Source organism: Condylura cristata, unplaced genomic scaffold, assembly GCF_000260355.1.
Source record: "Condylura cristata isolate star-nosed mole 26May11 unplaced genomic scaffold, ConCri1.0 scaffold00008, whole genome shotgun sequence".
Lineage (NCBI taxonomy): Eukaryota > Metazoa > Chordata > Mammalia > Eulipotyphla > Talpidae > Condylura > Condylura cristata.
In genome coordinates this window covers 8,241,622-8,254,001 of record NW_004567109.1, presented here as the reverse complement: position 1 = coordinate 8,254,001, position 12,380 = coordinate 8,241,622, and the positions used below count along the sequence as shown (strand labels likewise).

The 12,380-nt window shown below is 57.1% G+C and overlaps 1 protein-coding gene across 1 annotated transcript; it reads left to right on the top strand.

The window, feature by feature from the left end:
* The first annotated feature begins 9,562 nt into the window (after positions 1 to 9,562).
* On the top strand, positions 9,563 to 12,148 carry LOC101635220 (group IIE secretory phospholipase A2). The gene is made up of 4 exons (XM_004679362.1): positions 9,563 to 9,602; positions 10,347 to 10,485; positions 10,686 to 10,792; positions 12,000 to 12,148. The coding sequence occupies exons 1-4, from the start codon at positions 9,563 to 9,565 to the stop codon at positions 12,146 to 12,148; spliced, it is 435 nt and encodes a 144-aa protein (XP_004679419.1).
* The last annotated feature ends 232 nt before the right edge of the window (positions 12,149 to 12,380 follow it).

Below are 12,380 nucleotides of genomic sequence, written 5' to 3'. Positions count from 1 at the left end.
AGATCGACGAAGTACACTGCTGAGGGGAGCAGCGGGCGGGTCAGGAGAGGTCTGCCACGCCATGTGGACTCCTCTGGGGCAGGCGGGAATCGAACTCATGTGGAAGTGGCTTAAACTTCTTAGTGCAGTGCTTTAACCCACTGCGCCACCAGGGAGGGCCTGGAAACAGCATTTTTTCTTAACAGTTTTTTTCCTTTTTTTTCTTAACATTTTATGGTATACTAAATTATACATTTTTGTGATAGTTATCATGTATACAGATGTTTAGCTATAACTCAAGGGGAGAGGGGTCTGGGAAAGGATGAGCTTGTTAGCAAAAGATTATTAGGGGTCTTAGGGAAGTAATATATTGTGTTATCAGTGATTCAGTGATTATCTAAAGAAAATCTAATGGCTAATTTAAGGCTAGCAGAGACTAGTTACTTCTTGTTTTAAAAAGGAGTAAGTTAAGAGAAAGTTGTACAGTTGTGTATTAAGCAACACCTGCATAAACAAGGTTAAAAATTGTCCATGAGTCCTTATGCCCTGGAAGTTTTATCTGAGGTTTGCTTCTTATTTAAAGAAACCAAGGAAGCTTCCCGAGTTTTTATGACCTGGGGTCTTATTTCTCCTGGGGCTTGCCTTTTGCCTCAGGAGACAGAGGAATTTCCTGCCTTGGGGCAGCTTGCCTGGGCCAGGCAGCCACCTTATGCAACTGATGGTTGCTCAGAATATTTTGATATTCTGAGGTGGTAACATAAGTTAGCAGTGGAAATTCTGGTTTTTCAGAGCTTTTCCTTTTCTATCCGGAATTTGTCAGCCGATAGAAGTTGCATAGCTTGTGTCAATGGCTCAACGTAGTTGCTCAAGTGCCAGTCATTGTTCCCACATTCCACCTAGGTGGAGGGCCCAGAGACAAGTCCGGGGGGAGTCAGGATGCCGAGGAGGGGTTGTGTGGCGATGGAAGAGAGGCCAGTGAAGTGAAGGAGGAAGCAGGACAGTGTGAATACACAGAAGCTGGATCTAGGGAAAGGAGGGAGCAGAGTGTCGGGGTTGCCCGATTTGTTCTCTGTTCTTGAAAAACATTGTGTCGAAAGATTCATCCCAGAGGAACACATAATATCTTTCATGCCCTCCTCATTTCCAATTAAAAGCTATCTTGGCTGCACTTAAGTCATAAACGTTTACTTCTTTCTCTGCAGTTATTCCCCATATTGGGCTCCGCGGAATTAAAGACACTGGAAAAGCCTCCAAGCCCTCACAGTTCCAGCACATACTGTTCTGCAAACCTGCGCTGCCTGGGTATTTCCACCTGCCCTCTGGCTCTGCCCTCCACAGCCAGAGCCCTGGGGCCTGACCTGTATGGCTGCCTGGACTTGTCCCCTTGCCCTCTGGTTCCTGGTCCTGCAGGACACTCAGAGGGAGGACAGTGAGGCCAGAGCGTCCATCCCTGAGCCCCACCCCTGGGGGAAGGACCCAGCTCCTGAGACCTGCCCTCAACTCCCCCTCCAGGGCTAGTGCCCCGTTTCTTCCTCTGACTTCCAGGCTTAACGATTCTACCACCCACCACAGTCCTTGGGGTTCCCTACACCTGCTCCACTTTTGCCAACAGCCCCTTTATGAAAGTCCCCTGCAATCACCCGTTTGAAGGGCCCCTCTTTTCTCTGAGGACCTTGACATTCGACTCTGACGGATAATTCACTCCCAGAACCTCAGCACAGCTCTCCCAGGTCCCACGGGACCACACAGCTGGCCCAGAGACTAGTTCCCCATCTCACCTTGGGGAATCTGTCACCCGAAAAAAGAACCTAAAAGCTGTCCCTGGGCCAGAACCTCTCTCCCTGGCTCTGGGGCCAGCCATCTGCTGCTACAGATAAAACAAATGGAGAAAAAGGGGGAAACACCTATTATAACCAGCAGGTAGAGGGAAGGATGGGTTTGAGGGGGAGAGAAAAAATCAGATTACTGAGGTGGGTGGGGGGAGCCAGCAGAGTGTGGCAGAGACCTGCCCTGCTGAGTTTGGGCTCCCCTTGCCCCCAACCCTGGGTGGGGGAGGGTGCGAGGCCAGGTCTCTTCCACAGCAGCGGCTCCAGCAAAAAAAAAGAGAAAGAGCCCACCTGCCTTACTGCCCTTTAAGGCTCGAATTTAAAATGGGCAGCCCCCTGGCAAGACCTGCAGTCACGAAGCGATGCGCCCCTCCTCTGCCCCAGGCCGCTCCAACAGGCTGCTCCACCGGGCCTGAGGAGCCCCTCAAACCGGGCACCATCCTGAGGGAACCCTGCATCAGTCTCCCGCCTCCCTTGTGGCACTCTCTGCCTCCCGGAGGGCAGCAAACGCGACTCCCGCCTCTCCCATGCTTGTCCCGCTGCCAGGCAGCCGTGTTTCTGCTCCTTTCACATGAAACCCAGCGCTGACCACTTCTCAGCGCCGCCACAGCTATGGGCCATGGCCTCGCTGGGCCAGCATCACCCTCGCCTGCGCGGCCCGGCCAGCTCCTTCTGTCTTTGCTTTCCCAGGCCTCCCCCAGCCCGTTGCTTTCCCCTTGCCCGGGTCTCCCCCAGCCTGCCACACAGTCTCGGGCCTCAGACCCTGTCGCTGTGAGCCACCCAGCCTCGGGGCTCAGAGGAAGACCCTCTACAAGTCTCAATTCTTTATTGAAACATCACTTCTCAGCGAGTTCACCCTCCTCCCCATACAAGCCTAGTCCCTGCCCCTCCATTTAACCATCTGTACTTTTTTTCTTTTCCCTAGGACTTATCACTTCTACCCCTGTGTAATTTGCCTGTTAATTACATGTGTTGCTGAACCATCAGCAACCTCCCCCCATCCAACCCTCACCTGCCACCACCAGGCAGGGACCTTGACCAGACAACTGTTCTATCTGATGTGTTCTTGTTCCAGGGTAGCCCAGAGTGGAGTGGGCCGCCTGACTGTGGGGCCTCACCCCCGCGCTCACAACAGCAGGGACACACAAAATGGTCAATAACGGGTTTATTTAAAAAAGGGGAAAGGAATAGGAAACAACACAGGGAAAGAGAGTGGGATACAAAAACAAAGTAATTGCAATATCTTACAGCTAGGCTGACTGAACACACCAAGTCACACGGTCCGGAGAGCTGCTTCCCAAGCGAGCCAGCGAGAGACCGAGAGAGTGCAAGATGCAATCGCGCCCTATTTATCCCCCCAAAATGTCCCAGAATCCATTCCTGCGAGCTCTGCCCTTGGGTCCTGCAGTTCTCTCCCTGGTACTGCTGGGAGTTGTAGTTTTCAATCACTAGAGTACTGTGTAGGGGGTGGAGTCCACAAGACTCTGCAGAGTTCCTTTAGGACATCCTTCCCCTTAACAATCTGAGCACCTAGAACAGTCCTAACAAATACACAATAAATGCTCACTGAAGGACTGTATGAAAAACCTACTATCACTGAACCTACTAGATCAAATTCTATGCCTATGAACACAGGCAGTTCTTTCTAGTGTGTGGCATGCATAAAAAAAAAAGCAGATACTATGTTAGGCCTCAGAGGATCCATCAATTCATGTTTTTATGTAGAAATAGTACAGACTTGTTCTTCAACACCATTAGCAGACCAACACTAACAAAGGAGGAACAGAACATCCCCCAGTCACGTGGGACAGTAACTCCTCTAAGCATGCTTAAATACAGGAAGACATTGCTCATATTGCAGAATATTGAGAATATATGAGTTTTGGATTACACTGCATGAAAACAAAAGTACAGCCACCATAAATTTATTCATAAGCCAGGAAGAATGAAGTACATGAATTAAGGAGTTCAACGAAGTCCAAATCAGGAAACAAAGAAGCCCCAAGGGGTGGGTTCTGGGCATCTGGGGTGCCCTTTGGCGAAGTGGAAGAGCAAAGCACAATAGTTAAAGGAGGCAGCCGGGATCAGATGGTTAGATGGCAGCTTCTCCATCTCCACTCTGCCCAGAGCATCAAATAGCAGGAGACATCAGGTCAATCCCTAATCTCACCACTAGGAGGCAGCATGGAGCAACAGTGGCAAGCTCGCCTGGCTCCTGACCCATCCTGTGAATCCCCCAGGAGTGTGGCTACTTCCTGGGCAGGACCCTGAGCTGAGTCTCATCGCGGGTAAAACAGAAGCCCAGGGAAGATGAAGTGTAATGCCCCTAGGACAACATAGGGGGCGCTGGAGGGATGATGCTCACTCCTATCCACACTACCTTGAGGTGCAGGCAGAAAGAAGCTCCGCCCTGGGCTCCACACCTCACCTGTCAACACAGACACATGAGCGCACAAGCACCGCACACACACACAGACACACTCGTGTGCACACACACATACGCCACTCTTGTCACCGACACCATCCAGGTCTCAGGGATGTACTTTCTTGCATCTGTCACCCGGACAGCACGAAGACGTGGGCTGTCGCCATGTGGACACTGCGGGGAGGGCATTGCAGCATGAGTAGGAGCCCGTGGTGGATTGGCCCCCCCCAGACACCCTCCACGGGACATGACCACACTGGCATGTCCTCCTCGTCCATGTCCTAGTCCATTCCCAACCACAGGCCTGGAGGGGCTCGTCAGTTTGTGGGGTGCTGACTGATGGTTAGGGATTTGGTAATCTCAAACAATGTCTCCCTCATAATGTGTGTAATTGAAGGTCTCTGCAGGTGTGGATCTTTCTACTGACAGCTAAATGACATTGAACCTGAGAATTGCAACCCTTTTATTGTTATTAAAATCTTCGACAAAATGTGATTCTTTGTCAACAAAGGGATTGAAAAAGTCAACTGTATTCAAATCATTGTGACACTTTTAAATTCATTACTGTCATTTATTTTTGCCTTTTAATTTAAGAGTTTAGTGCATTTTCGAAGATCTTTTTGAAAACATGCTTTAAAATCATTTTCATTTTTGCTCTTGAGATTTACTGTGTTTTATCAACCATAATTAGATTTTCTACACTTCAAATACAATTTCATTTTTAAAAACTCTTCGATCGTTCTGTCAGAGGAACACAAATCACATAAAAATTTGATTATAACATAATTGAAGGTTTTGCCGAGATAAAAGTCAGAAAAACAAATTTTATAGAATAAATGTGTAGTAATTGTTTTGAAGTGTGGGTGTCTTTGTTTTACAGTCATTCAAACACACCCAACCCATCAACAGACACTCAGACACCCAATAACAATTCAGCTCAGCCAACTTGGCTCTGTTTCTGACTCCCAGTCATATAAAAAGTGTGACTTTCTGTATATCCAGATAGAAGGACGGGACCGGCCACCTCCCGGCTGGTCAGTTGGGTGATACTTTCGCTCTCACAGCAGGGGGCCTCGAGTGTCTTCATCTCACCGCAGACCCCACAAATGTCACCATGCTGGGGGTGAACCTGACTATCACCAACCAGAACAGGTTCGTGGGGCCTCCAGGAAAGAAGGGGTCCCAGGTGGGAAGGGCTTGGTGGGGAGGCCCCCAAATCTGGGCTAGTACTATTCCTGCTGTGACCAGCCACATCATAGCAGATACCAACCGTGGCTTCCATCTCCAGAGCACGTTGGCCCAGCCAGTACGTCAGCTCTCCCCATGTTGTTCTGAGGGGCACTGATGGTCCTTAACAGGTGGGGGGCCCCGGGAAGGAAGGGCATTTTTCCAAGCAGCCAGCAGCGAAGCGAGGCAGCCAGAGTCCACTGTGCTATCTCAAGCAGGACACTCAGGCACTCGCTCACAGGGAGAGGCACCCCACGCCCCCCGCGGCACAGGCGCCCACAGACACTTGCTGACCTGTGCCTGCCCGGGCAGCGCTGCTTCCAGGCCTGCCTCCTGGGCCATGGCCACTCCCCAGCCCACTGCAGCCAGCCTTACCGGATGAGCGCTACAGTGATGGGGCCGGGTGGCCCCATGTCCCCTCGGGCTCCAGCACCTACTTGGTGTGTCGGCCACGACTCGCCTGTTTGCCCGAGGTCGGGGCTGTGCCACCTTGGCCCAGTGACACCAGCTAGCCGGCCTTCTCTTCCTTGCCGGCTCCCCTCCTCTTCCTTCTCCTCCTGGCAGCCGGCACCGTGTCGTGTGCAGACACACCCAGAAGGTCTCCTCCTTGTTCCAAGTCCTTCCTTGGCCTTCCATTGTTTCCTGGGTAAAGACCGACACGGTGCAGCTGTGCTATTTCAAAAGGACCAGTGACCTTGTAGAAGATGGGAACAGGCCCACACCAGAGTCAGCTCTGTACCCTCCAGGTCAGCTGTGACGACAGCTGTCCAAAGCCCCTTCCCGCTGGAGGGCCATGCTGCCCTGGGAGGCCTGGGAGGCTCCCTGCTGCCAATAACGCTGGGGTGAGGAAGTCCTGAGCCTTCCGGAGCGAGGCCCATTCTCCTGGGCCTTGTCCAGCATTCTGCCGCCGCCGGCTGCCTGCTCATCAGGCCCAAGCAAAGGACTTGCTGAGGGGTGAACGGGGCCAGCTAGCTCTTGCAAGCTCTCAGACCACAGGGCCTTTGCACACACTGTCCTGCTATTTAAGTTCTTTCCACTCCCCTCTCTATTCAGTTACCCTCTTGAGACCTTTCCTAAGTTACTTCGCCGACACTGACCCTTACTCAGCGGATGCCTCTGTTAAAACCTCCCACAGCCCTGTGGGGCATGTTGTCCAGCTCCTTAGCCCTATCTGTAAAGTATTGGTGTGATTACTAACGTCTGTCTCCCTGCAGGACTGGCAGCTCCAGAAGGAAGGAGTCAAACCTGGCTTTGCTCTCCAGGGTATCCCCAACACCTAGTAAGTCCTCCATCTACTTGATTGACTCACCCACCTGGGGCCCCTTTCTAGGAATCAGGTCTGCAAGAGCTTAGCCAATGAAAGTTGGTTTTTGATTTTTATTGGTTGGACAATAATGATAATGATGACTTCTAAGTCACAGGGACAAGTTGGCACCAAGAGTAAGAAGACGATGCTGGAAAGCTCTTGCCCTCCACACGTGGAAGTTTGACCTGTGGACTCAGGGTTCAGCCCACTGAACAGCTGGGGCCCCTGGTCCCGAACGCGCTGGCCCGCAGGGGGCTCGTGCTCTGAGTTTCCGGGGCAGCAGCTTCCTCTGGCCAGGCCAGGCAAAGGGTCGGGAGGGAGCCAACATCCGTGGCTTCCACCCAGGGCATGGCACCCGTGAAGGGCTTACACATTTCATTTCCTTTCAGCCAACCCAAACTCTGAAAGGTAGGTCTAATTATCCACACATTATGGATGACGAATCTTGGCCTGGAGTGGTGACAGGACTGACCGAGGTCACCCAGCCCCCAGTGCGGCTGGCACGCAAGTGCTGGTCTGGCCAAAGCAGAGCCCTGGCGCCCTCAGCCTGGCTCCATGTACCACTTATGGCAGCAGCGTCAAACCAAGCACATCTCCTGAATGCCCGGAACTCTCCTCCATGGCCAAGTTCTACCAGTGACCCTCTTCAAACCTCAGCTGGGGACACCTCTGCCTGGAAGCCCGCCTGGATTTCCCTGCCTGGCCCCGGCCCTCCAGTTCTGTTTTCATAGCAGACATGGCTCTCAGGAGCCCCGCCTGGGCCGGACCAGAACTGAAAATGGCTCACAAAGGGATGGCCTCGGAAACCTGGGAACCACCCCACTGTGACGCAGGAAGGGCTGAGGGCCAGACCTCCCCAGGAATCAAAGCTAATTTTCGGGTGTTTAGGAGGTAGCTATTCAGTGACTCACCGTTTGGGCTCTCGTGACCCAGGCCAGCAGCCAGGGGCTGCCAGGATGTGTCCTCATTAAAATCAAAAGGCAACGGTGAGCAATGGGAAGCCCCTCGGGAGCCCGTGACTCACAGCGGCTGGGCGATCTGGACCAGGTAGACTCACCTGTCTGGCCTCTGCCCCCCGAGTCCTGTGTGTGGACCGGACCCAGCAGGACCCGCATGAAGAGCACTGGGCTGGAATTGCAGGAAATGGGAGGGGCGGGCGGCAGGGCTCTGGCTGGGGTATATGTTGACAGCTGGCTGCTGAAGCCTTTAATCCCAAATCACCACAGGAGTCCCGCCACCAGCACTCCCTTCTCACTCCGAGGAGACACCTCCCCGGGGAGTGGTGGCCAGGGACTCTGTGTCCTTCCTGGCCACCGTGTGAGGCCCGCCCGACCCCCGACCCCTGGAGAAAAGGCAAAGCCAGGTGCAGTGGGCTCCTGGGGGGGGGGGGCCCTGGCGTCAGGCTCAGCCACACACATCTGTCACAGCCCTGCACATGCTCTGGGTCCTTCCCTCCACTGAAAAAAATAGTAGAAAGTGCCAGGGCCTGGTCAGTATAAAGACAGATATAACTGAGCCTGCGGGACAGTCATTCCTCCTCCCTTCTGCTTTCTAAGGCATTAAAACATTGGGGGGGAGGAAGGCTCTAAAGATCTGGGCATTTGGGACCCCACCTGCTGCACCAGCTAAGCCCTTTGCCCCGCCTAAGCCCAAATGCTGGCTCACGTGTGCAAGGGTGTGCTTCAGCTGGCCTCTCTGAAACGGGGGTGATGGCCCTGCACCGCCGCATGGCACGGTGCCATGTTTGAAGGCACCTGGAAATCCGTGGACCAGGGCGTGGTCCAGCCCTGGCACAGTCAGTCCTCGGTGCCCCCGAGCTCCTTCATGAAGGGGCGAGGGTGTGGTGCCTTCTGCCTCCTCACGTAGACAGGAAAACTGATTCCCGGCCAGGAAGTGGCCTAAGGCCACATGAGAAGCAGTGGCATTAGCTGCCAGACCCGAATGTTGATGCCAGCGGCTGCCTGGGCTACCCCAGTTATAGACCAGGCACAGGACGGCAGGCACAGGGCAGAGGAAGTGGCAGGCAGGACGAGGGCCTCTCGCATCCAGTCGTGCCCCACTGAGTCCTTGATCTGAGGGACAAGCTGGGCCTGGGGCCCAGTCCCAAAATAACATCGAAGGGCGGAAGTTTCCAGTCCATGCTGGAATGTGGGTTTCCAGTTGACTCATGTCCACAGCAGCCACACTGCCCCGAGATTTGGGAAACAGAAGTCCCATCTAGGAAAAAACAAAAGACCCTGAGCCTCTGAGCCCTGGCCCCGCCTCTGCTGTGGGTTCCAGGCAGGGCCCCTGGCCACTGGGCCTGGAGCCAAGTTGCTCTCCCTGTGGGTGGAGGCTGGGAGGGCGGGGCCGGGAGAGAGGGCATGCTGCAGAGCTAGCAGCATGGAGATGGGGCGCACTCAGCACTTGGCACCCCCGGGCCTTTCTCAGCCTCTCTGGGCCACATCCATAAGATAGGAGAAGACCCCAAGAATGGAAGGGGCGGGAAACAGCTCTAGCCAAGCTGGTCAGTGGAGCTTGGGGGCAGGAGATGGAGGGAAGGCAGAGCCCCCAGGCAGACCCACCTGCCCCTGCACGCAGAGCCCAGCCCCCTCTCCGCCCCTCCCCCGGGACCCAGTCAAAGTGTCAGACCTGGAAGTCTGGTTGCATCACTGGGCACTCAGGGGTTAATGATGGGGAGTGGACAAGACCTGGGTATTTAACTAATTGGGGAGGTGCCCTGAGATCAGAGGCACCCCTGCTCACTTCCTTCTCCCACAGTTGGCTGCTCTGCCCCCTGCTCAGCACCCCTCCCCCAGGATGAAACCTCCCCCTCTTTTGACCTTCTTTTGCCTCCTGGGTAAGTGACTTTTATGATCTTCACCCCCCTTGCCCCCACCTCCCCAGAAGTGGCTGAGTTTGTCCTGGGGAAGGAGCAGCTCCCTCCTGCCACTGGGGCCTCCGAGGTCAGCTCGTCCAGAGCCCCTGGCCAGCAGAGCAGGACAGAGTTCAGACACTGCAGCCTGGGGCCTGGGGCCCAGGAAAGAGCCTGGCAGGGGCCCAGGCTGCACACCCACCCGGGGCTTCTGCCACCGGAGCCCAGCGCCCACACTGTTTCCCACTTGGGGCTCCAAGCTTCCCGGGTGGCCACCCCTCTGTTACATCAGCAATACTGGCAGCGTGCCAGGAAGTGCAGGCTGCTAGGAAGCTTGCCCAGCGGCATCGCCAGTCGCCAGTCACCAGTCGCCAGTCGCCAGTCGGCAGGACTGAGTGCTCCCAGGGAGGAGCCCACGCCCAGGGGACCACCAGCGCCCTCTGGGCCAGCCTGGGGAGTGCTGGGAGGAGGGGGTGGGATCTGGGAGGTGGCCGAGAAGAGCAGGAGGCCGAGTGGTGTACTGTCAGCCTGGGGGAGGACTGAGGCCCAGCTGGGGACTGGGAGACCGTGGGGAGGCTGTGACCCGTGCGTGATTGTGGGTGCTTGGGGAGGTGAGGTTAACTGGACAACCAGAGAGACATCTGGGCGCACACTGGAGGGGCCATGAGGGGACGCCGGCTCTGGGTGGGGCCTTGGGGATCTGGCGGCGCCTGCCCTCCCTCTCCGCAGTGGCCCCGGCTGCTGGGAACCTGGTCCAGTTTGGGGTGATGATCGAGAAGATGACGGGGAAGTCGGCCCTGCAGTACAACGACTACGGCTGCTACTGCGGCCTCGGGGGCTCCCACTGGCCAGTGGACGAGACAGACTGGTAAGGGGGTGCCCCTCGGGAGAGCACCCTAGGGCTGGCGAGGAGGGAGCCCCGGGAGCAGTGAGGAGCGAGGGCCCTTTGAGACTCTGAGGCCCTAGGCCTTGTCCACCTCAGGCCCAGGCCTGCCGGGCTGCCCCTGCTCCCCACCCCCACCCCACCCCCCAGCTCCCAGCTCCTCCAGGTGGCACGGACCCTTTCAGGTGCTGCCATGCCCACGACTGCTGCTACGGGCGCCTGGAGAAGCAGGGCTGCGAGCCCAAACTGGAGCGCTACCTCTTCTCGGTCAGCAAGGACAACATCGTGTGCGGTAATCGAGTGGCCCTCACGCCCCAGGCACCAGGAGGGGGGCGGAGGGAGCTTCAGAGAGGCGGTTCTCCCACCACCACGGAGAGTGGAATGCCAGGGCAGTGCCCAGGTGTGTACGGGCCCTCAGCCTAGATAGCCCAGTGCCCACCTGGACAAGACCACGGCCCTGGGGCCAGATGCTGCCAACCCCCGCCCCTGGGGGCCTCCCGTCCCAGCCCCCGGCGGCAGCACTGACTGCGACCGCACACATGTGGGCCCCAGGGCTTGGTCCCGGCAGCATTCCCAGGACGGAGCCAGGAGGCCGGGCCCAGATGCCACTGGAGCTTGGACCTGGGCCAGCAGCCTGTCCCAGGATGGGTCCCCCAGGGGCCCTCAGCTAGACCCACCTGCCCAGCGTGCCAGTCCAGCGCTTCCTTCCTCTGGTCCCCGCTCCCGGGAAGCAAGACTGTGGAGCCCTCCCAGCTCGACTGCTGCTGAAATAGCAGAACCCTGAGGGAAATGGGGGCCGGCCTTGGAGGGGCAATGGGAGCCCGGACATTGCTGGTCTGGGACAAAGCACCTGTGAGGGTCGCAGGCCTACCTGCAGGCACTGGAAGCAGGTGGGTGGAGAGGGCTGGGCCCAGGCTGGGCTGGACCTGGGGCTGGTCAGGAAGAAAAGGCATCAGAGCCCTGCATAGAGACAGGGAGGGTCTGGGCCTGGGCCCGGGGGCTGCTGCCAGCTCTGACCCCAGCAGGAAGTGAGCACGCCCATGGAGGCTGGGGCCCCTTGAGATAAATGCCAGGAAAATGGGCCCCCTCAACCTTGACAGAGACAGAGGCCGGAGTGGGACCCGGCTTCCATCCCAGCGGCCTGCCGTCTGGGCGAGAGCTGCTCCGGGCCCACACAGGCTGCCGTTTGAGCCATGTCCCGGCCTCCGTCCCTCTCGGCGGCTGGCTCCACGTTGGCAGGGCCTGGGTGGGGTTGCTGGGGAGCCCAGCTGGGGCAGCTGAGTCAGTGACCCCGACGGTGTCCCTGGGCGGTGTGAGAGGGCTCAGGAGAGGAAGGGCAGCCCGGACTGACCTGGCCCTCAGGCGCCTGCCCTTCCCCTCACCACCCTGACACACTGCCGCCAGAGGGTGGGCCCAGCAGCAGCGAGGGCCGCCACTCGGCAGGCGCCCGAGAGCGGGAGGCCGGGCCGCCCGGGGCCTGACTCCCGTGTCCCCCCCAGCCGGGCGAACCAGCTGCCAGCGACAGACCTGTGAGTGTGACAGGAGGGCCGCCCTCTGCTTCCGCCGCCACTTGGACACCTACGACCGCAAATACGCCAATTACCCCAACAAGCTGTGCACGGGGCCCACCCCACCCTGCTGGGGCTGAGCCGCCCCCCCACCCCGCTGGCCTCCCGCTGGGCAGCCCCCGGGGCACCCGCCCTCCCTCCAGAAGGCCCCTCTGCAAGCCCTGCCTCCTGAGAGCCCCGCAGGGGCTGGAACCGTCTCCCTCGGGAAGTGGGTGCCAGCAGCCACGGTCCCTTCAGCACCCAGAAGACAAGACCCAGTCCTGGGGTCCCCGTCCCCGCTTCTGAATAAGTGATAGTATGTCCCCATCATTC

What these genes read in the sequence shown, in the direction of transcription:
- LOC101635220 (XM_004679362.1), top strand. Translation starts at nt 9,563, where the DNA reads ATGAAACCTCCCCCTCTTTTGACCTTCTTTTGCCTCCTGG. An exon ending in CCAGTGGACGAGACAGACTG is followed by an intron (nt 10,486 to 10,685) that starts GTAAGGGGGTGC and finishes GGACCCTTTCAG; the next exon opens with GTGCTGCCATGCCCACGACT. An exon ending in CAAGGACAACATCGTGTGCG is followed by an intron (nt 10,793 to 11,999) that starts GTAATCGAGTGG and finishes TGTCCCCCCCAG; the next exon opens with CCGGGCGAACCAGCTGCCAG.